This window comes from Denticeps clupeoides, chromosome 2, assembly GCF_900700375.1.
Source record: "Denticeps clupeoides chromosome 2, fDenClu1.1, whole genome shotgun sequence".
In the NCBI taxonomy this organism is placed as follows: Eukaryota; Metazoa; Chordata; class Actinopteri; order Clupeiformes; family Denticipitidae; genus Denticeps; species Denticeps clupeoides.
Genome location: NC_041708.1, coordinates 28,163,983 through 28,189,142, shown reverse-complemented (window position 1 = coordinate 28,189,142; position 25,160 = coordinate 28,163,983). Strand labels below are relative to the sequence as shown.

Genomic DNA, 25,160 nt, shown 5'->3' with positions numbered 1-25,160 from the left:
TTCCCTTCAAGAAAACCTTTTGAAATTAAATGTACATTTAAGATTTTATTTATTATCATGCAAGTTATGGTGGGAATGCTGCTATCAGCCATACTGATTATGGGATATGTTGCCGTTTTTTTAGTTCTTATCTGGCCATTTCTAGAAAACCTCAATGCTGGGGGACAGAGGCAGAGGTTGGGAAGTGCTCTCCCGCCAGATCAATGGCTCTGAAATGGAGAATGCCTCTCCTCCACTAGTGAGCCGCACTAATGGTGCAGAACATCATTTTAAAGGGCCGCTTCCCATAAGCACCAAGCCCTGGTCACATTTTCAAACACAGTCAAAACAATCAGAGGGAAGGGGAAACAGAGGTCAATACTGGCCGTCCTGAAGGTGCCTTGGGTGTCCATTTACAGCACCCTGTTCATTAGAGAACATGTCAAATAAGAGGTGAGTGAGCAGCCAGGAGAAAAAGGGTGCGTCTTCAGATTCATATGATCCTTGTCTTTCCTCCTCTTACACAAAGAGATGGGATCAAACAATCCCAACCTGGTCCCTTGTGTCGGCTCACCACATCCTCTTGCTGCGCCACCACCTCACACAACCACACTCATATCATAACATAAATGGCCAGTGTATGAATAAATGAAATGCCAGCCGTATTTCCCCAGATGGCCTTCTGGTTTAATATAAAAGGCTGTGGTTAGCTTGCTACTACACAAAAGAACATGTACAGCAGCTACACACACACACACACACACACACTCAAACACATACATTGACACACAGACACACAATGGGTTTAGAGTGAGACACAGTGGAGACCCAGCTGGGGCTTTTGGGTGCTCAATGTCTTTTGTTAAGCAAGGATCAGCTTTGGTGGGCGCTCCCAGGAGACCAGAGGTGTCTTGGACAGAGGATCATATTTTGCTGTTACCCCCTGTTCAGGCCACCCACGTGAACACCCCTCTCACTTAAAGTCCACGTGTGCCAGTGACTGGACCGCCCGAATTCACACATCGTAATTCTGTGACAATTATTGTTACTGTGATTATTCTTATGACGTACACTTCTAATATGGTACAACGTATATGCAATTTTCCACTTTGGAAACTTCAAACACTTTGGATAAAAGTCATCTAATCTCAAAAAACAGGAATATTTAGACTTGAAATGGTTTCAGTGGTTTCAAGTAGTTGAGCAAAATACTTCTGTAAACTATGAACAGTGTGCCTTAATGCCCTTTTCAGTGGCGCACCAGCCTTCTTTTGTATTGCAAATTATTCCGCTGCCATGATTATTCTCCCACAGCATGCAGGCAGGACTTTTTTTTTGTCCTTGCAATGTTCAGCATCAGTGCTCTATTGATTGGAATTAGTCAGTTAATAAGGTTTAGGCTAATTCATCAGCAGGCTAGGGACTGGAACTGCGCGGCGAGGCTGAATCAAGTCATCAAAGCTCGCAGTGCATGAAGAAAGTAATTAAAGGAAAAGGCTGCATGTTAGATGGTTACAGCGGTCCGAGCCAGGCTGGGACAGAGATAGAGAACTTTCATTCTCTCGTCCGATCCCCCCCTCTGTTCATAAATCATCCGTGGAAAGCCAATGCTGCACACTCTGCAATAGGTATCTATTACAGAGGCACGACAACGCTTCTATTTCCTTTTTGACTGCATTTGCTTCATTAAAACTGGCCTGTCCTATATGACCATGCACTCCTGTACTTTTTGGGCTAACTTTAGAATTTTATAATTACTTTAACTAGCTATAATAGTTATTAATAATATATAGTTAGGCTACTGAGTAGTAGTAAGGAAGGTTTTATGTTTTATGTAGGGCACCTATGTCCGGAAGAGAAGCAGATACAGTGTTCTGTAGTTAAAAGGCCTAATGACAAACATCATCATCATCCTCAGTATTTCACACGGGCGTCAGCAAGTGAGAAAAATAAATAAGCAATGCGCAGCATGTAGAATGATGACCTAATTTGCACCTGCGATGATGGCTCAAGACGGCTGGATTTATTACCCATTGCCGGAGTAATGGACACCCTCACCGCAAAATAACTTGAACAGGATTCGAAGATGCCTAATGAGCTCAGGCTTGATTTAAAGCAGCATGAAGAGGACATTCATTTCCACATAACTATGCACACCAGGTCCATATCGAGTGGTTCATCGTCAAGTATGGAGAAACGAATGGCTGAAGCAGGGTTCTTTACGTAACAGCTTTGAATACATGAACTTTGAGGGAAGGGAACTGGACAAAAAAACTGCACAGAATAGAAATCTCACAAATCATTTAATAGTACAGATGAAATACATGAAAAATTACAGGCGAGAAAAAAAAAGGCAAGAAACTAATTTGGATGACATTTTGCTATCATGGTTTGGTTCCACTTGGGAAAAGTGATCACAATTTCAACCCCAATCCAAAAGCATCATGGATTTATTTATGCTGATGAAGGAAATAATGGAGGACGATTTATGACGTGACCTTAGGTCACCAGATCCTAACCCAGTTTCCGAGATTTTGAAAATCTTCTGCAGCATCTCCGGAACCATGAAAATTCCAGTTGAGATGGTGCCCTCTGGAAGAAATGAATGGTACAGACATGTGACAAGGAAAGCCGAAGCTGTTCTGGTGGTTTGGCGTCACAGGCTTTAGCATTTTTACTTTGTCATAAAAGCACATTTATCCCTCTTCAAAATTCACCTTTCTGAGTGATTCCCACAGAAATGACCCATCAACACAGGTAACGGGGGACAAATGTTGTCAACGTAATTGGCATGTATCTCTCTTCCCCAAAACTTGATCCCGAACCATGAGTGCTGTAATGAGGTCCCTTGGTGAGGCCGTGTCTTCTGAACACTTTCGGTCAACATTATTAAGCTGCTGCTTTCGAAGCGCCTTGACCGCTCGCTTGGGCGGTGTGAGTGATAAGGCACTTGAAGGCTGTCGTCTTGGCCCAGGCGATATACCCCAGTGGCCTATTATATGAAGGGCTGTCCCTTAGCCGGTGTGTCTTGACCCACATGAAAGGCACCCTAATGAAGGCTGGCTCGTACCTGACTGATCTGGTTTGGTAATTGCGACTGTTGTTTTCCGAACCTTCACTCCCCACACTGCGAGGCTTCGCCTCCTCAGGTGAGCCATGAGCTAGTTAGTGTAACCCTTCGGTCTTCTTGTGTGGCCACTCCTGACAAAGTGCATTACTGTCACCGCTGAGCGCCAAGCGTGGAAAAAGGGCCCCAAGACCCTCCCACCTCTCTAAATTGGGCCTTTGACCCTCCCACTGTCATGTTTTTTTTTTTGCCCAGTGTGAATCAAAGCAGTAGATGATCAGATATTGATCAGGTATAGTATTTCAATATAAACACTGCTCCACCTTCTAATCACAAGGCGCCGTGATTGCCATTAATACCCACTCCCAGAGGGGAGGTCACTCAGCAGGGCTGGGACGCAGATCAGCTGAAGTCATTAGTGGGAATTTTACACGGGACACTCTTCGCTGACATTACTATTACTTAATATAGCGAGGGGGTTCTAGATCATCTGACAGCCAAGCCACTGTGACCACTTCATGGTTTTTAACCCATCGCCAAAACATGGTCTCTAGGAATTTTGGCGTTTCTAGGTCAGAAATAGAAATTTGCTCTAAAGGCTTTTGCTTATGGAGACTAAGATGGAGGCCATTTTGAAGACTCCAATTCAAGAAACATATTTTGTAGCTGGAGAAAGTGAAGTATGTTCAAAGAATAATTTTTTTCAACGTCGCCTCTTTTACCTTCATGGCTGCTTTGTTCAATATTGTGATCATCAAAAGATGCTTCCTGAGATGCTCATTAACATGAGTGAACGATAAGAAAGAGTTCAGCAGAAGCCTTCAGGACTGTTGGAAACTGTCCCCGTTGTTACCGAATTCTGTGTGTTGAGTTCTGTTTCGCAGAGTGAAAAATGCAAGACGCGATAACACGATTTTGCTATACAAGTGAAAATGGACTGAACGGAAAGCACTCAGCAGTGCCGGCGTGGCCACCGGTGCAGTCCATTACACCGCGCTCACGGATCTGTTGGTGTGTCTTATAGCTGGATCATCTGATCAATGCAGCATAACCACAGAGCATTCATTTAAACAGGGCTTGCATTAAGCTTGGGCCCATCAGTAAACATGGCGCTGCGGAGACTTGTTGATGCGTTTTACACTGGCGGGGGGACCGAGGACGACAGTAGATAATCGTTGTCCAATTGGACTGGACTCAGGGTGAGAGAAGAATCCCCATGAGGGCTTTTTAAAGGGCCAATCTCTGACCTCTGCAAATCAATATTGGCCTTGGCAGCACTGGTTGTGTGCCCTCCCATCAGAGGAACATCCACACCTTCTCTCTCTCTCTCTCTCTCTCTGTGTATGTTTGCCCTGGGTTCATTGAATGCTGTATGGATGCAGAAAGCAGATACTACACCATAGTAAATACAGCGTGATCACAGACAAGATATCAATAGTGCATCGAGCAGTGTTGTCAGACATGGAAGAGGAATGACACCGACAGGCATTCTTAACGGTGTGCAGCCGCCGGTGCCGGATAACAGCAGCTCCATTGCCGTTTGTCTAAATGACTGTCTGTGGTATTAGTTAATGCATTGAATTTTAATTCTAATGATTAAATAATAGACCATCAAAATTGACTGCGAACATTCGGTAGGCAGTGATGGAAGTGTACCACCAATGCTTAGTCTGTGCAGGAAGATACTGGAGGCCAGACCCTACACCTGTGATTGTAATAATAATAAATAAAGTGAAGTGATTGTCACATGTGATACACAGCACAGCACACGATGCACACAGTGAAATTTGTCCTCTTCACTTAACCCATCACCCTGAGTGAGCAGTGGGCAGCCATGACAGGCGCCCGGGGAGCAGTGTGTGGGGACGGTGCTTTGCTCAGTGGCACCTCAGTGGCATCTTGGCGGATCGGGATTCGAACCGGCAACCTTCTGGTTACGGGGCTGCTTCCTTAACCGCTAGACCACCACTGCCCAGACACAGAACTGGAGCTTGAGGGCAGTTAAGGTGGTAGTAGCCTAGTGGGTAAGACACTCGCCTGTGAACCAGAAGACCCGGGTTCAAATCCCACTTACTACCATTGTGTCCCTGAGCAAGACACTTAACCTTAAGTTGCTCCAAGGGGGGGACTGTCCCTGTAACTACTGATTGTAAGTCGCTCTGGATAAGGGCGTCTGATAAATGCTGTAAATGTAAATGTAAATGTAAATTATGAGGAATAGTATTAGTAGTAGCAGATCATACAAAAGTCTGTGCAACAATGGTAAATATAAGAAACCAAACTGAAAGACAGAGAAGAACACACCAGGCATAACGAAAGCCCAAACACACTTGCAAAGCATAAAAAAGAGAAGGAAATATCCAAAACATAGAAATGGAGGCAACTAAAAGCATTAATCTATAGAGGATACGAATATGGGGGCTAGGTTGAAATTATCAGATTGAAATGATTTTAAAAAACATTGCATAGGTAGTCTTTTGAAATCATTTTTATTTCTGTGTTACACACAGATCTGAAGTAGCTCACAGCCCCACTGGTCATACTCACTGTTGTGTGTGTTGTTCATTCCAGGTTAAAGTTTCTTCACAGGCACTAGATCCATGCAATACTTTTCTGGTCAGTTAGACTTCCATCTGGTGGGTTGGTGTTGTTTTTTTCTGTAATAGCAATATATGTACCCATAAATCCTATATCATATAAATAAATCTTTGTATTTATCTTTATGTATTTATCACTATGTTATTATCTTTGCTAATAAAAAGGAGGAATTACAATCCAATATTTTTTTACATTTTTAGTATAGCCTATTAATAACATAGTGGTTTTATTTCCTCACTACATATTTAGGGAATTTACACCTTTTGCTGAAAAAAGAGAACACTGGCTAATTAATGTGTCACACCTAGAATTTTAGCAGTGTCGAAATGTGAATAAACCAAACAAGCAGCATTATAGTAAAGTAAAAAAAAAAAAAAAATACTCATTAACATAAATTAGACAGCTTATCTTAAATGTGCAAACAAATAGTTTTAACTATGTAATGAGAAAAAACACGTTAAACAAATGATAGCTACAGTTTTCTTTTTTTTTGTGCATCCATACACTGTAATCTAGCACTGATGTAATGTAAATAAACCAGTCAAACCTGCTGTAACCTGTTTATTTCATCAATGCTAAAATATTAGGTGTGACAAATATTTTAAGTCTAGCCAGTGTTCACTTTTTTCAGTGTTTGATGCTTTTCAAATTTTCCTGTGTTATTATTTGAGAACATAGTAATTGTTAAAATCTACATAACCATATTAAAGTTGTCTTTAGACAAAATTTTGATGTTTTGTTGACTGCGTGTATGCTTTTTATTAAACTAAATTCAAAGATTGGCCCAACCGGCCTCGAGTCTGATTGTACTTTCTAACTTAGCTCATCCATTGTGGTTCTCTTTCTTTACATTCATTACCCAACTGTCCCCTCTACATTGATTCTCATATAATCATTGACAGGAAGGCCTCCATGAATTACAGTGAATGACTATGTCCACTTGTTAACCCTGGTTTGGGACGGGGGTGGGGTCTATTCTGATTAATAGCACTTGTCCCAGGACATTACTGGAAAAGTGTGTCCACTGGCCAATCAATCACAAAGACCTCAAATCACAAAGCAAGCGCATTAGAGGGGATGAGGGCAGCGAGTCACAGAGGTGACAGACTTGAGTGTTTACTCAAAAGTGTCGTATAAAAGTTGTCATTGTGCTGCCGTTTCCTGCACAAGCCCTGAGCTTGGCTGTCACTCTAATAATTGTGTCCCTTTTCAGGCCTTTGTGGAGCAGCACACTTCTCCTGCACAAGAGCCTGACGAGAAGGGGCCTAGAAAGACCCTTGGAGGAGGCGGCTGGCCCACTAAACGAGGGTCGGGCACGTGCACTCCACAAAGGATCCCACCCAGATTAGGATGCAAACAAAGGCCGGGCGCAGTGTAATTATTTCGCAAACACCTCCGTAGCTGAATGGTGGGATGGGGGGGGGGGTCGCTGCTCTGTTGACAGCTGGACCTCAAGCATCCAGTTACTGTAAGCACGGAGGTGGAGGACCAGGCACGTGCCGCGGAGCCGGCCTCTTCCATATGCCTCTCCTCCCCCTCTCCACAAACACACAAGACTGGAGGGAAGCCGGGTGTACAGAACCCAGCCCCTGGCACACTTTCACAGCCCTGCTGAGCAGAACTGTCAAACTCCTGCAAAGGTCACGTGAGAACAGAACACAACCATAACTAACCAATCGGAATGGCTTTAAAAGGCAGTATTTTTGTGCCACCATGCTGACACTGCTGCAAAACCACAGACTAAAGACTGAAGAGACAATATCCTGATATTCATATACAAATTGCAGTCCCCACTGCCTGCAGGCAATTAAGGTGAACGAGTCCAGCACGGAGCGCTAGCTTCAGTCAGCTTAAGTGGGAGGTGTTAGGGGGATAAAGTTGTAGAGGAGTTAAAGACGGGACATTAGGCAGAGGCGTTAGGCAGGACGGCCGCGGCGCGTGGGGGTAGCAACTATTGAAATGCATCCGGTCGGCCAGAAGCTGATTAAGACAGGGCTCCAATTTACAGTATGGGAGGGTAATTAGCGTAATGAGCCTGGGGAATAAGTGCCTTCTGTGGAGTCATAGGCGCACCCCCTCCACTCAACACACAGACACAGACACACAGATGACATCAGTGTTATACTGTATGACCTCATGGATTTTGCTTCCAACCTAGAAGGGAAGTCATCAGTGACATTCATTGCCTGTGATTGATAAAATACACATTATTACTGAAATTACAAAGGAAACATGAATGTTGAATAAATGTTCACAAGTAATACTTGAGAAAAATGTATGGAATTCTAGTCTAGCTATAAGGAGTTTTATTCCATATATTCAGATTTATATTCAACATTAATCGGTTTCATAACATAGGTCCAAGTTTAATGCAAATATAATGTATGCTGTCATGCAGTCACACACACACAAATAGTTTTTTGCAGACACAATTTTGCATTTAGTTGAAAGATATTTGATATCCCACATTTATCCTCCATTAAATCCCATAGACTTTATAATTCAACCACCAAAATGTTCAGTTTCCTTTTCACAAGTGCAAAATTTCAACGTATATTTAGAATGAACCGCTTTCCCCGTTCTTTCAGCCAAGTTGCACCACAGACAAAGCTTCAAGTTAATTTCAAAACTTCCAATATTTAATGGCCAAGTATATGTATACTAAGAATAATCCCTACATCATACAACAGATCAACACGAAACAACAAAAAACACAGACATTCCATTGTTCTGTGAAATTCTCAATTTTGTCCTGTCACCATATATTATGTGCTTCCTCACAGAAAGACAAGGGAAATGGAAGTCAATCAATCTTGAATGTCTGACTGGATGACTTCTTGCTATCAGATCGGGGGCCACTGTTTATCACACATTGTTCAAAGTTCCCTTACTGCAGGGGATCTATTTAAAGCCCTGATCTCCCTTAGGCCGTGGACCCTATTGGAAGAACTAGGCTAAGCTTGGTGGTGTAAGCTTCTCAAGAGTAATTATGCCATTCATACCAGGGTAATTGCATTCAATGAATGTGAAATGTTTTGGTGGCCTCTTTCAAACTTTTGGATGTTTCTTTAGCAGGACAAAAGTAAGGGGTGCTGCCCCATTTCCATCTATTTAGAGAACTAGGAAGAGTTCGAAGCGGGACTGTGTTTACAGTAAACTCTGCTTTTTTTTTCTTTTCACCAGCATCCATTCTACCCATAACACCGGTCAATAGCCAGACTTGAATTAAAATGTCAATAATAAGAAAGATCCATAAAACCTGTTACCGAGATATTTGTTCTTTGCAGCCAGAACACAGTCCCGCTTCCCAGCAGGACTGGCCTTGTCAGCGTGTTGTCTTTTGTTATACGTGGTTGTGTGTTGCCCGGGTTAAGGAACAGACTTTTCTTTTAGCCAGGCCCATATTTGTTAATGTCCTTGTGATTAATTGTCAGGGGCCTTTCAATGCTCTATTGTCTTGGGAGTATTCAGGGCAAGGTACTTGAGTCCTATGGCAGTACCACTTTTGCATAAGCATGGGCCCAATCTGCTGGGATTGCTACGCACAGCCAGGGGCCCGGTGCTTTCTTCGGGGGTCTTTATTTGTGCTTTCTAACTCCTCATCCTCAATTATAATTCCTTTTGCTTAACACAAATGTTTCTGAAGACCCGGAGGTGTTACATCTCACAGTGTAAACTCTCTTTGATTCAGTGGGACCCCGCTGGCATGCATTAAAAAAAAAAAAAAAAAAAAAAAGGAGAGGGAAAAGTTTACCCTCTGGAGTGACTTTAAAGACCAAAACTAATTAGAGTGGGTGCCTTTCCTTACAGCAGCACCCAGTGCAACGCTAAAGAGAGTCGTCCTTCGATCGACAGGTATCCCTGAAAGCCCGAGGCAGCCTGGAAGCCCATTTGCTGATGAGACCGTAAGCATCAGCACCCAATCACAAGAGATGGCCCTGTGTGTCAGACTGTTTCCATGGTGAGAGACACACTTTTGGCGCTGGTGGGTCCCAGCCCGTGTTCAGGGAAAGGCTGGTGCTGTAAACACACATGACTTCCTCTTACAGTTAAATGGACAGAGACTTCACATTCGGGCCCAGACGATGCTTCATTAATGATTCCTGTAATGTCAATAATGTCGGGATGTTAACAGGAAGTGCGTGTGTCCAGAGAGGCCCGGCGGCTATCCAAGGCCATCGCAAACCTCTGATCAGACAGAAAGAGCGAGTGCTGCTCGCTTAAGTCCTTGTCTCTCCTAGACACCGATCACACTTTTCATCCGCCGGCTTCTCCACGGGCCACCAATTATGACTGAATCCATTTCAGATAAGTTGGATTTTTTTTGCAAGAAAAATGTAATCCAAATTTTGAGTTTTTTGTGTAGACTATATAAAGATTTATATCCCACATCATATCCTCCTTTTTGTTCAATGCATCGTATAACACAACAAACTACTGTACAGGCCAAAAATTCAATGTGTTTTCTTTATTTTCATGACCATTTACGTTGGTAGATTCTCACTGAAGGCATCAAAACTATGAATGAACACATGTGGAGTTATGTACTTAACAAAAGGGGAGACCTGACCTCCACAGACACCGGACCTGAACCCAGTCGAGATGGTTTGGGGTGAGCTGGACCGCAGAGTGAAGGCAAAGGGACCAACAAGTGCTAAACACCTCTGGGAACTCCTTCAAGACTGTTGGAAAACCATTTCAGGTGACGACCTTTTGAAGCTCATCGAGAGAATGCCAAGAGTGTGTAAAGCAGTAATCAGAGCAAAGGGTGGATATTTTGAAGAAACTAGAATGTAAAACATGTTTTCAGTTATTTCACCTTTTATGTTAAGCACATAACTCCACATGTGTTCATTCATAGTTTTTCGTTGAGAATCTACCAATGTAAATGCTCATGAAAAAAAAAAAAAAAAAAACACATTGAAAGAGAAGGTGTGTCCAAACTTTTGGCCTGTACTGTATATCTAGGCTCTTCAGGCTCTTTTGCAGTTTGATAGTGTATTAAATGAAACCTGTTGTTTTATAAGCACAACTTTTGTCTGTCTGTCAGTATCTGCCCATTACATTTTTGAATATTTAATAATAAAAATAAAGCAGTGCAATAAAAAACTGAAGCTCCAGTCCTTCAAGTGTCCACACAGACAAACAAAAATAATTAAACGGCACAGTTACACAAAGATTATTAGGGAAATCCAGATGTGCATTATAAATTAATATTTCATCATCCCTGGATCAAGATGCTGAGAACTGGTGGACTTCACTGTTGTTTCAAACCTGTATTGTCAGTGTAGCGCCATCTAGTGGTTCAAGTTAATCGTTCCCTTTGAAATATTTAACCGGATCTAACCAGACACCTAAGATTAGAAATGACATAGAGGCAAAGGCCCAGTTATAGAGTTCCCGAAAAACAAATAAGAAAAAAAGCCACATGGCTCCCTGAGGGTAACCGTTGAAGCTAGCAACCCGAAAATCGAGTCCTACGATCTGACATATGTCAAAAAAAGGACATGTGGCAATGGACGTGTTACATTCAAGGCTGCCACACTAAGACCGTGAAATGCACAGAAACAACAAATGCTTCGCCAACTAGATATTGTTAATATTATTATAATTTTTTCTGTCAACATGATGAGCTGAGTCACCAAACAGAGCTTTTCATTTGTTAAAGTGTCACAATTAAAGGATTTAACAGAGGGAAGAAACCTGTTTATTTAGTTATTTAGCATTATTGGAGCATAATTGTATATTTCTATTTTATTTGTATAATTGTGTATGTATATATCTTTTTTTTAACAATTTAGAAATAAAAGTTTGCTGTGTACTCACTTTTTCTAAACTGTAGTATAGAGAGTTTTTTTCCCATCTTGAATGCAACCAATAATGTTCATATTTATATGTTATAAGTGTAACCTTTGAATAGCAAGTTTCTGTATTGCGTCTAAGTTAACTGATTTGCACAGTGATATTACTGAATGTATTAAATAAAGCCCTCATAGCATATGGTAGAGTATGTTTAATGTTAATTAATGTTAATGTTAAGTGTTCAACTGTCATCATTAAGACAATTTCGCCGACCGTGATCTTCAACACTGGTCCACTAAATCTGGACTGTGAATCCAACTCTGCCAGGTAGTTGCCAGGTTTTGTCATCCCAAATGGGTAAAGGGAAAAAAAACTGCAAGAGCCAGATCTTAAAAACCTGAGACTGAGAAAACATCTGCAGTGAAGTAAAGTGAGCAGCAGGTGGCGCCGTGGCCCACCTTGTGATGTGGAGTGAGATAAACTCTGCGTGGAGATCACAACAGATACAAGCACATTCTTGTAGAGTAAGTATGTGTCAGTAAGTTCTTACTAACTTTTTATCAATGATAGCTATTGTGGCAGGTAGTAGCTTGGTTGGTAACACAGTCGTATATGAACCAGAAGACCCTTGCAAAATATTTAAAAAAGTTTAGACTTGAATGTTCCTTGAATGGTGTAATTTGTGCAAAATGTATTAATTTTGCCTGTGTAAATGGTTTGTTTGTCTTACATATATGGTCATTATAAAAAAATCAATGCTGCAGGAAATTGTTTGTCCCTTGATTAACCCCCTAATTTGGAGCAGACCCACATCTGAGGTCACGGCCGTGTTTCCTGCATGCGAATGGGAGGCGCTTTGTGGGAAGGAATCCACAATAATCATCCTTCAGATAGGAGTGAGCGTGTGGCGACTGTTCCATGCTGTTGAAAATGTCTTTTAGCCTCAGGAACACACTGTTCTAAACAAGGCTTATCTTGGCGCATCCCTTTTTTTCTGTGATTTTCTTTCTCAATTAGTGAAGAAATGATTATTTCAAGAGCAGGGAATTGACTGAATTAAAAGCAACAAAATGAAAGTATATTACCGTGACATTTTACTCACCTTTTGGGTAAGATGCTCACACACAAGCAGGCCTGTACTGACTGAAAAGCTGGTGATTGGTTGACCTGATCGCCGGCACTGGATGGTGGCGCTCACGCCCAGGAATTTGCCACAGTAATGTTGTGTGGCACTGCCGCTGGTTAAGCCGCCATGTGAGCAGCTGCAATGCCAAAGACCAAAGCAGGATCTGACCTTCACTCACAGAACAAATTCAGCGCTGTTCCTGTTTTAAACTCCTGCAGACACAGAGACAGAGAGATAAATGGAAGACAGATAGAAAAAGAGAATGACATCTACATTTACGTTTACAGCATTTAGCAGATGCCCTTTTACAATCAGTAGTTACAGGGACAGCCCCCCCCCCGGAGCAACTTAGGGTTAAGTGTCTTGCTCAGGGACACAATGGTATTAAGTGGGGTTTCAACCTGGGTCTTCTGGTTTTATATATATATAGTTTGTGTGTGTTTATATATGTGTGTGTGTTTTAGTGAACATTAGATAGCCAAATGTCCATTGTCTTCAATTCAAAGCAAAGCATTGCTATTCAAGTAAAGACACTTTACAGCAAGGCCCTTTATCTCTACAGTTGAACGATTCTAGCCCTAGTCTGTTTTGTTTTCACCTGAGTGTGTCTCGGTACCCTCAAGTGAAGTGATTTTCCTTGCACAGCACACTGTGCACACAACGTAAGGTGTTGTGTGCTTTAACCCAGCAGTGGGCAGCCATGACAGGCGCCCGGTGACCAGTGTGTAGGGACGGTGCTTTGCTCAGTGGCACCTCAGTGGCACCTTGGTTTATCGGGATTCGAACCGGCAACCTTCTGATTACAGGGTCACTTCCTTAACCACTAGGTCACCACTGTCTTGATACCCTCTGGTCTCGGCAATGCCTTGGTCATCACCAATCAGGTCGCCAGGGGTCTCATCTGTCGCTCTGTCTAGGATTTGCAGAACATCTTGGTACTTGTAGTACATCAAGAGGCACGACTCGTGCAAAATCCACGCCTGCGACAAACCAAAACCCGCGCGATTTGAGAATAATTCTAGTGTAATCAACCTGAAGCGTCTTTCATCCCGCTGTTCAATCCTAAAATACCTGCCTCGCCCGCAAAAGTCCTGTTTATTGTTGTAGAGACAGACTACAAATCCCATAATTCCACGCGGCTCCCACCGACTCCTACCCGCACTCTTCAGCCGCGCTCGGTCTCATTCAGCGAGCGCCTGCTCCGGGGACAACAACAGCCGACCTGCCCCGTCCCGTGTGAGTAGCGGAGAGCTCAGACACTACTCTACACCTCTGTCATTTCGTTTTCTCATCTTTGTTTACGCGGCTTCTATTCAGTTCTCATGAACAAAATACTCTACTCACATTTTCCTTCCCGTAGTTTTTGTTTGTGTTAATGTCATTTTGTCCCAAGTCGTGATTACTGCGGTCGGCTCGCTGGCTCTTAACCTGCATGTCGTTGCTGGTTTTTTATTTCATTTGTCGTTGTGTTAGTTCTCATTTTTGCAGTCGCTCTGCTTTGCCCTTAAATGCCGTTTTCTTTGTTATGCGCGGTGGCTGTTATCAACACGCCAGCCGTCATCGCCCGTAGACGCAAACACGTACAGCGCGAAGCCACGCTTCTGCGTAATAATAACTTGCGCTGTTGTGTTTTGTTTATTTTTATATACTCATTTTAGGATCCTGGGCGATTGCTGGGACGAAATCGAGCAGAGCATCCAACCTTCGCGCAGTGACAAAGTAACAAAGAGCCATCAAATTCATCACAAAACCATGAACGTTGCTGCAGACGAGGAGACGCACCCCCAACGTCCTGTATCTCCCAACCATCACATCGGAGACAGCGGTATCTTTGGTCGTCTATGCATCGTGAGCGGTGGCTGTTTTTAGTCTTAATGCAGCGCCCAAAGTGTTTTCCGTGATTTCGGCCCGAGAAAGATCCTGCGTGCGTGGTCCCATTTTATTTAGTTCAATCTGTCCCAACACTGGAGTCATGACGTTAGTCCAGGCCAACTGCAGAACATCGAGCCTCCGGAGGTGCAAATAGCAGTGCAGTTAGAACATGGTGTCAGCTGTGGCGACCCACACTGTACTGGCTGTGGTGACAGGGCGGCAATTTAGTCCTCAGCCCCGGAGCGAAGTCGGGGGTGGCAGTAATAACAGAGTCTAAACAAAGTGTCCACTAAAGTTCCGCGTTAGGACGAGCATCAGTCCGAGCCACCATGACGTTGTCGGACGATGACGAGACTGGGAGCGACGCGTCCAAGTCTCTGGAGGTGCACAAGGTCCCGGGTCACTACGGGGACGGCGCCAACTATTACAAATCGAAGAGCCTGCCCATCCTGAATGGGGGCTGTCCGCCAGCCGCCGAGGCCGCGGACCCCAGGCTGGTCAGCACGACGCAGACGTCCATAAACCTCGACTACCCGTCCGTCTTCAGCCAGCTCCAGCAGAAAACCGACTCTACCCAGTTGGACTCGCCCACCAGGACTGACCTCTCCCCCTCCATGTCCAGCATGGTGGGCTTGAGCAGCTCCCTTCGAGTGGATGCCAACCGGGCGGCAGGCAAGAAACTGGGCTTCTCCTTCGCCAGGTTTATCCGCTTCCCGACCAGGAAGTATGTGAGGGTGATTTTGGCCGACTCCCGCTGCTTCCTCTTCTGCATGTGCTACTTGACGTTCATTCAGTCGCTGATGGTGTCGGGGTATCTAAGCAGCGTCATCACCACCATCGAGAAGCGCTACAGCCTGAGGAGCTCCGAGTCGGGACTGCTGGTCAGCTGCTTTGACATTGGCAGCTTGCTCGTGGTCGTCTTCATCAGCTACTTCGGCGGTCGCGGCCAAAGGCCGAGATGGCTGGCAGTGGGCGGGGTGTTTATTGCTGTGGGCGCCGCCCTGTTCTCCCTACCTCATTTTATCTCGCCGCCATACCAGATCCAGGAAGTCAATTCATCCACAGGCAACGAAGGCCTGTGCATGATCGACAACAGCAGCAGCAGGGACGGCCTGGACGTGTCCTCTTGCCCGAGGGACCTGGAGGGCAACGAGCACTCTGTCTATGTGGCTCTCTTCATCTGTGCCCAGATCCTGGTGGGAATGGGCTCCACACCCATCTACACGCTGGGACCAACCTACCTGGATGATAACGTGAAGAAGGAGAATGCCTCCCTCTACCTTGGTAAGGGGTTTCTCATTGGTATCACCTGATGTTCTTCACATCAGCTCTAAGATGGATGATGTTGATGTGGTGAAAACTATGCACTTTTTTTTTTTTTTTTTTTTACAGATATATAAATGTTTCCATATTTTACTGTAAATACTGTAAATAATTGGCGGCTTCCTGTGGGGTATTCCTTTAACCTTGGAAGCTAAAGGTCCTAATGTCACAAGAAATATTGATGGTTAAACACGCTAAGGTCGTACAATACCATGTTATCGGCACTGGTGCACGGCACTCAGCCCTTGACCTCAGAATAAGAGAACCGTTTTGTGACATGATGCAGCCTTCACATCATTCATCCGTACAGTGCAACAGCGACAGACATGAAAAACTGTATAATCGTCCTATATATATTTGAAAGGTAAGGACGGCTAGAAATAATTCAGGAACAGGGGGTCTGCTGTCAGAAAAACTCAATAATAAAGTTAATTGGAGCAATAAATAACATTCTTTATTGACAGTTTAGAACTGAACTAACTGAAACTCATGTTCGGCGCTTGATTCAACTCCAAATTAATTTAGTTCCTGCTTTTCGATCGTGTTATTTGTGTATTGGTAAATATTGCACTGTACAATACAATTACATATCTTTATGCAGATTGGCCATTAAGACGTGTATTGATGCATAAACAAGAGGGTAAATTAATTCAGAATTAAAACGGAAGCTTTTTTATTAAAATGAAATAAACTGAAACATGAAATAAATTAAACACTTGTACAGCAAGGCCCTTGTGGCACTGTTTTCTAATTGAACCATTTATTGATTTTGGAATGTGAATGTTGAGTCAGAGTAAAGAATCTGCTGGTGTCCCTTTTGGCGGGTGACGTGGAGGGCATGTCCCAAGGATCTCATGGGACGATGCAGACACCAGGCCAACAAATTAGCATCCGCCAAGCATTAGGCTGCCTGAGCACATCTAGAGGTCGCTGTCCAGAAAAAAAAACATGACGTTTTACATGGCCTGCATTTCAACTGGAATCTATTCCCGCAGCATCATGGGTTCTATGCTTCTGTGTGGCTTGGCGAGGCACAAGCCTTGGCTGAGCATCGAGCTGTACAGAGCGATCAACATTAGCCGTGGTGGGCACATTTAACCTTAACATTTTCTCATACATCTCAGAATGGCATCAGAACAAGCGATGTGGGCTTCACAGTTACTGATCTCTCACCACTGATTGAACTTGACCTGATATGTTCCTCAGTGATTTTGCACGCTATGGTTAACTCTTTAGACCATGAACCTGTGTGTAGTAGTTCGATTTAACACAATTTCAGACGATACATGTTATGTGTAGTTAAAAGTCATGAAAAACATCCCTTGAAGTAATACCCTGAATACTCAATGGACATCTTCAGGCTTATAGAAACAAGTCAATGGGGGTTTTGCTCAATGTTATATATTGAACATTTACATTTCCATTTATGTCATTTACCAGACGCCCTTATCCAGAGCGACTTACAATCAGTAGTTACAGGGACAGTCCCCCCCTGGAGCAATTTAGGGTTAAGTGTCTTGCTCAGGGACACAATGGTAGTAAGTGGGGTTTGAACCTGGGTCTTCTGGTTCATAGGCGAGTGTCTACTACCACCCTGTGTCATTAGCCCAGTATCCCGATTTTTCTGATCTGAGAGCGGAGAGTTTCTAATTTCCCAATGTTTTCACTTATTTTCTGTGTTATAAAGTGCCTATTGTGATATAAAGTGCCACAGTGAGTGCTGCCGTGGGTATCCGATATCCCATCTCAGTACCCCAGCACCGTTATCTGATGAAATGAAACAGGCTCCTCCCCTTCCACTGTATGTGGGCAGCGCACACAGACCCTGTACTGTGGGCTTGTAGGGGCTCGCCAGCGGACCACTGGGACTGCAGCAACAAAGCACATCTGTCCCCGTCACCTCCCCCGGGCCTCTCCTGTGATGGGAAGCATTGCTGGACAAAAGCCTGGACAGGACGAATGAAATCCCGCTCGGGGTTTCATGAGCTAGTCTGTATGATGGAGTGCAGTTTTTTTTTTTTTTTTTTTTTTTTTTTTTTTTTACTTAAAGCTGCGTATTGGGCATGTTATCCATGCCAGTAGTTAAAGCGGCCTTACACCTTTTTTCGGGTACGTTTTCGGCAATTTATTTAATCACCGCAGGAGACAGGATATGCACCTGCTGCTTCTGCTGGGAATACTGCGGATTCCCTGTCCATGTTCGGCTTCACTTCAAGGACAGTGGTGGCCTAGGGGGTGTGGAAGCGGACCCGCATTCGGAAGGCTCGAGATGCCAAGGTGCCACTGAGGTGCCACTGAGCAAAGTACCGTCCCCACACCTTTCATGGCTGCCCACTGATGGGTTAAATGCTGTGCTTCTCTTCACTTTTATTTCTTATATGGGAAATGCAAGGTCTGAATGCCCAGGGCTCCGTTTTCAAGCTGGCACTACGCGCTAAGCATGGGGCTTGTTTTCTGGTGTTCCTCCAGAATCTTCTGCCACCCAAACATCAGTAAAGATTGGGTTTCTTTCTTGTTCTGTCTGTGTCTGTGTACTAGGGGTGTTTAAATTAATCTTGTGGAAGCTTTAACTTTAGCTCTAATGAGTACAAAAAACTGTCACGCTCCCCTGACTCCACAAATGCCTGACGTCCATGTTAACAAGGCCTTAACTCTCATTTCACTGACGCACAGAATGTGAAGTAATGTAAAAAAAATAATTGGATGCGTCGATAATCGAGGCATTGATAATGGACATCTAATTGTGAGACCAGCCCCAGGCTCAGTGCAAGTTTGAAAAGGCGTATTCCCCGACCCCCTTCTGAAGGGAGATCAATAGGTCAGACATTATCCACACGAGGGGCCGTCGTCACTCGACAGTGGGGACACTTTTTAAAAATGAAGCGCGTCCGTCACTCGGCACGTCTCGGGAGTCGCAGTGTCACCGCGTGAAGCGATCCTCCTTTAATTGCACAACGTGCAACCGTCATGTGCTCGCAATCTGAGGCACACGTTTTGTTATCCAAAAGGTTTATGTGTCGGATTTACAAGCCAGTGCTTCACAGCTCTCAGAGCTTTGTTGGTGCTGAGAGCCTAATCTTGATTGGATTGGCTGGCATTGTGTGTGTGTGTGTGTGTGTGTGTGTGTGTGTAAAATCACTTACAGCCATCATCTTCTTTTTTCAACCTGCCTCTGAGTACAGTAAAAGCTGTGTGCTGTCAAAGGCCCGCGTTATTTATTTGGTTAATATTCATCCCCTGCACACTGATGGCGACCGATCCCATGCCTGTGGTTGTAAGAGCCGTTTACTTACTGAACACCAGATTTTGGGCTTTTACAACCGCTGCGGTCACGCCGCCTTGCACGCTGGTTGCTTCAGCTCCGTTAAATGTAGTCGGGGAACATCTGCTTCTTTCCACGTTTGCGTCTCTTTTGTGTGTGCGGGGTGGAAGACGGGGAATAAAGAGATGCACATGTAGTGTTGCAATCGCAGAAAGGGATCTCTGCATGGTCTCTCTTGCTTTTCTCTTTCTGCCCTTCCCACTGTTACCCAAATGTGCGTGCACACACACACACACACACACAGTGGCAGGCACTTTGATCAGGTTTAAAATTTCTGAGTACTGTGTTTCCAGAGCTGGGGGAAAAGATTGCCTTTCTGGGGGGCATACACTTACAAAAGCCTGCCGCTCTCATCTGTCCACTTGCACACACACCCCACAGAACTGCAGAAATGCGACACAGGACATTCAGTAGCCCCTCACATTTCTAAACATGCCACAGGCCAGAAATTACTGCCTTCTACTGCCCCTCCAACCGGAAAATCAGAAAACATGATGACAGGATTTCCCCCCCTTTGCATACAGTTTATTGTCAAAGTCTTCTCCTTTTTTGTTTTACTGCAGCTGCATTGTGCAAAACTAATGTTATATTTACCAAATGGTGATACAATTGTGAAATTACTGAGTTTCAAAAGCAATCTTTGTGACCTTTAGCAGTTTGCGTTGCACGATATTCCTGTTTTTAATAACCTGAAATATCATCTCATACGCATAGTGTTAAAACTTCTGCATAAGCATAGATTGTGTTGTGCAGAATTGTGGTAGTAGACTAGTGGGTAACACACGATTAAACCCCACTTACTACCATTGTGTCCCTGAGCAAGACACTTAACCCTATGTTGCTCCAGGGGGGGACTGTCCCTGTAACTACTGATTGTAAGTCACTCTGGATAAGGGCGTCTGGTAAATGCTGTAAATGTAAATAGACTAGAACACAAGGAGTCAGTTTCCTGCCCAGTCCTACGCTAAAAGAGAATGTAAATGTAAATGTTTCAGGGTTAATGAAAACATTAGTAGTTAATTAACCGGCATAGTACAATAATGCTGGGTCAGACTAAACACGACGCCACGGTTCTAGTAGCCATTATTACAGTGCTAACTTAGTGCCCTTGGAGATCCAGAGTATCATTTATAGTCGGTTTCATTCCATTAGACATGATCACGTAAACTGTAAATTATGCCTGACGCCCGTGGCTACTTGGGCAGTGTGATTAATGCCTCCATTTTACATGACATTGATTGCACCAAAGGACATTTTCATGTCTCAGAAAAAGGCCTTTTGCGTCTGATTGGTCGGTGTAGGCCTGAATTGGCTTTGACAGATGTCAGCCTCCACTTGATTTGAGACCTGCGCGTTCATCCTAGTTACCCTTTGGACTGATTGTGCGCAATGGATGTCAATTTGGGCAAATAATTCACCAAATTATTGTTCATTAATGTCAGCGATTTTCTGATCTCAGCTTCCCATTGTGTTGTTTTTTTTTCTGTTTGCTCCTCTTGCATCAGGGGAAAAAGCTTAGTTTTTCTGAAAATTGAGGGACTGTGATGAACGACACCTTAAGTGACTTTATCTCGGTAAACAGCTCGCAGCGCTGAAACGGCCTGGCCTGAGTCATCTGGAGCTTGCGTCAGCACATAGCCCACCAAGGAGACACGTGTGCGTTATTGCGCCATGGAGAACGTGTTCTTGCCTGTTAGTGAAGGACCTCCGTTGTTATCCCCTGGTTCTCTGGAGAGAGCCCTGGCATATGGGGCTTTGCAAGCGGCAGTAGATGGATGGATGGCACCATATGGAGCCAAAGGGAGCAGAACAACCAAAAAAATGTAGAGAAGGAAAAAGGAGGAGGACCAGTTGGCATTTTCACTGCCTTGTCCTGTTCTTGACCGTTTCCATGTCCATTGTTCTGTTCCATTGTTTCTTTCATGGGCTTTGGCCAATAACGTTCTTCTTTTATCAGCCTTTTGATATATTGTCTTCGTAAGGATGACTCTCAGTCCACAATATGGGAAAACCGGTGGGTCTGTGCAAACATTACACTAGGGTTGTATGCTTCCAGCATTCCAAAACCGCCTCATACCTGGTCCGGTTTTCCGGCAAACGGGGCTGCCCTCTTGAAGAGTGCGCTGAAGGCACTTTTAGGAAGTGGTGGCCTAGTGGTTAAGGAAGCGGCCCCCGTAATCTGAAGGTTGCCATTTCGAATCCCGATCCGCCAAGGTCCTCACACACTGCACCTGAAGGCAGCTGTTGAGCCGAGTGCTTGTGCTTGCAGTGTGCGTGCAACACAGACTATGAAGATCTTTCTTTTGCTCTTTGAGGGAGCAGTGTGTGAGCTGGCAGTGCAGCTTGGTATTTTGACTGTAGTCCGGGGTTTCCTTGTGATTCGGCTGCTCCTTTGGCAGTTTTACTGTTGACTCTGTGGAATGGGGAACATACCCAAAATATAATATTGTGACAAGGCATTTGCAAATACATTCACACAATTATGCCCCATTTAGCTAAATACATGAGTCTTGTTGTCAAAGTGTATCATTATACCTCTCACATACACATTATTGTTATTTAATCATCATATTTAGGTATAATCTTTCATATTATGAACAGTGCGACAAATCTAGATATACACTATGATAAATATAGATAGTGTGAACATCTATAGGTTTTGTTGCCCCGGGCTAACCCCTGAGTCCCCGTTTTTGGTTTTTATCCTTGATGGACACAGACCAGCTGTCACATAGACTGTCACCAGCTCTCCAGTCAGCTCCCAGTTCTTCCCTCGTTGTCATGGGTAACAGAACCCGTACCGAGGTGACCCCTGTCCCCAGGCAAGCTCGTTTAGTCCCCGTCTGCATTAGCTGCTCACCGCGTGCGGCTCAGTTGAAATGAATACGCAGTGCCCTCCAGATGGGTGTTCATCCTGGGCCAGGGTTCATCTGTGGCTCACTGGGTCATGGTGAAGGCATTTGGAACCTATGTGTGACCCTCCACTGAGCAGACCAGTTTCTGCTCTGATGGAACGAATTTTGCCTTAGGTTGCCTGTGTAATGACCACGGAGAGGATAAGCCAACAGTTCCATTTCATTTCCATCTGGAAAAAAAATATGTGATGAGTGGATGTGTCATTCTGTTATCACTTCCATTGAGAACACTTTTGGGCACCACTGCAGTTAAGGAAGCGGCCCCGTAATCAGAAAGTTGCCATTGCCGATCCGCCAAGGTGCCACTGAGCACAAAAGCAACATCCCCACACACTGGTCCCCGGTCGCCTGTCATGGCTGCCCACTGCTCACCAAGGGAGATGGTTAAAAGCAGAGGACACATTTCGTTGTCACTGTGTGCTGGGCTGCAGTGTTTCACAATGACAATCACGTCACTTTCACTTTATGTAGATGACAGATGCTTGATGTTTCACAAATGTTCAAAGAACAAAGTTCTAAAGTCATTTGCAAATATATCCTCACTCAGTTTTTACAATTTTTACAATCATCACAGCAGGCATCTTTCTTGGTCAGCCTGCGATGAGGAGATGGTCCTGTGAAACACTGCTTAAAGATAGTTCAGTTGAGTAAATTGTCATTATACCATGCATGGTCAGTACAACGTCACTCACGGCAGCACTATATGTAGTCAATGCTATATACAGCAATAAAAAAGTGAGCGTATTATCAGTAAAGTGGCGGTTCACAAAGCGTCAGTAAAATTAAAAAGCGTTAGTAAAAATGCTTAAAAACATATGTCAGAGTTCAGTAAAGTTAGAGTGATTGGGGGAAAAAAGTTGTTCTTGAGTTGTATGCCAGGAGGCTGCTATACCATTTTTTTTTTTTTACTTAGTAGGAGCTGGATCAGTGGAAAACTGGGGTGGGTGAGGCCCTTGAGGTCAGAACAGCACAGTCACTGAGTATTTTCAAATGGCAGCTCAAGACCTTCCTCTTTAGAGAATATTTAGATTAACTTGTAACCTTCTTATTGTCTGATTTATGTATAGAAACTACAACATAGTGAATAAAAAGATTGTATTCATAATTGGGGGTCCTAGTGAACCAGAACTGACCCATGTTACCATCGATGAAGCGAAGCACGTTGTAAGTCGCTCTAGATAAGGGCGTCTGCCAAATGCCTTAATGGTAAATGTCTTGGGTGACAGCCAGAGGCTGTGTATTTTAATGGAGGTAAAGTTTGATGCTCACAGATTGTGGCTAAAGTCGCTCCGGCCACTGTGATTAAGATTATTGCACAGTTCTGATGCATTGTTGCTCGTTCGCAGGAGTCAAGCGTTGCATGCTTTCAACGCACTCTTTACACAATAGGAAGTACGCAGGAACCTGGACAGATAAATCACGTCTCTGGATCCAGAACTGAGACCTGTTTTTGAAGTCCCCGATCTTGACTGCACTTGTTATTTTACTGCACATTTGCACCCAGTGCCAGAGGGTGCACTGCTTTTTTTGAGTATTTATATGCTAATTTATGTAGAGTCTGTCTACAAGTGGGTTGGTGTGAGATTCTTTTTCAGGTCATTAGGCAGAGCCAGATGTAAATACAGTAGAATAAGTAGGGTAAGTAGAGTACTCTTCTTGTTTGAATTTTTTTTGTAGCGTCTTGCCTGCAGAAAGAAGGGATAATGATATCAAATGATTCATTATACTGGTAAATTAATTCTAAAGAGAAAGTGAAGTGATTCTCATTGTGAAACACAGTACAGCACATGGTGACACAATGAAATGTGTCCTCTGCATTTACCAATCACCTTTGGTGTGAAGTGAGCAGCCATGACAGGCTCCCGGGGAGCAGTGTGTGGGGACAGTGCTCAGTGGCACCATGGCGGTTTGGGATTCGAACCGGCTACCTTCTGATTACGGGTGTGAATCCATTATGGTTTGATGAGACGATGCTGGCTTCATTTACCAGGGTGAACCAGTAATGTGTGAACCGCCATGTCTCCTCTCCCTGCAGTATTTTCATGACCGTGTGTCCTGTCCTTAGACAGCAAATTGTCCAAGGCTTGCCATCTTCACTCGGGTCATCACTGCGGCAGAGATAAAATGGCTCAGAGCTTCCCTGTTTTACTGCATTTACATTTACATTTACAGCATTTATCAGACGCCCTTATCCAGAGCGACTTACAATCAGTATTACAGGGACAGTCTCCCTGGAGCAATTTAGGGTTAAGTGTCTTGCTCAGGGACACAATGGTAGTAAGTGGGATTCGAACCCGGGTCTTCTGGTTCATAGGCGAGTGTGTTACCCACTAGGCTACTACCACCCTCTGCAAACACCATCTCTCCTTAGTATCTACACCTTGACCTTTTTCTGTCATGCTGACTTGTCTTCCTCTCTCTCAATTGCAGTGCATGGCTGCCGTGAAATTGTATAATGAGGATAGTTAAAAAAAATTTGAATAAGAATGATAATAAGCATGAGGCATTTATTTGACGTGCACATGCTCACAGTGGTAGACATCGCTCGATGGGCATTAGCATGTATCTAAATGTAGATGACATTTTTAATACTAAATCAAAATAGCCATCAGGCTGAAAATGGGAGTGGGTAACCGGTCCCTTCCTTTCTGTTGTATGTGTGCGCGTGTGCATAACTAGTGGAAGAACATTTTCAGCAAGCGGTAGAACTTTGCAGAAAGGTCGCAGTTATTGGACAAAGTCGCATGGTCACAGTCGTAGGGTTCAACATGCCGTACTTGGCTGTGTGGTCAGGTGATTCTGAACACAGAAAAAGAGAGAGAGAGAGAGCGGGAGAGTGAGTAAGTTAACTTGAAGAGGTGAATGAGAGGATTAGTGAATTAAGGAGAGAGGTCACTGACCTGGCAGGCTAGTCGTCCATCAGTCAGAGGTACACAGGGATTAACACATTTTTCTTAGGCCTGTGCTTTTTAATGGCATTCCAGCCTTAATCCAGTTAGTGGGTGGAGAGCTGCCTTTTGATCAGGCGGTCACATGGACGTGGCAAATGTCACTATCCGGCTGTAGCCCTTCCTGGAGACTACACCAGTCTCGAGACAATCCAGCAAGAATAACCTCTTAAGATATGTGGTTCATTCTGCAAGAAAAAGCCATAAT

The 25,160-nt window shown here is 44.1% G+C and overlaps 1 protein-coding gene across 1 annotated transcript in view; it reads left to right on the top strand.

The window, feature by feature from the left end:
• The first annotated feature begins 13,763 nt into the window (after nucleotides 1–13,763).
• The window catches only part of slco5a1 (solute carrier organic anion transporter family member 5A1), a 32,809-nt gene continuing 21,412 nt past the window's right edge, over nucleotides 13,764–25,160 (top strand). The window contains exons 1-2 of the mRNA XM_028970631.1: nucleotides 13,764–13,808; nucleotides 14,231–15,728. Coding sequence (XP_028826464.1) covers nucleotides 14,774–15,728 — 955 coding nt within the window. The 5' untranslated portion in view covers nucleotides 13,764–13,808; nucleotides 14,231–14,773. The remainder of the gene's footprint in view (nucleotides 13,809–14,230; nucleotides 15,729–25,160) is intronic.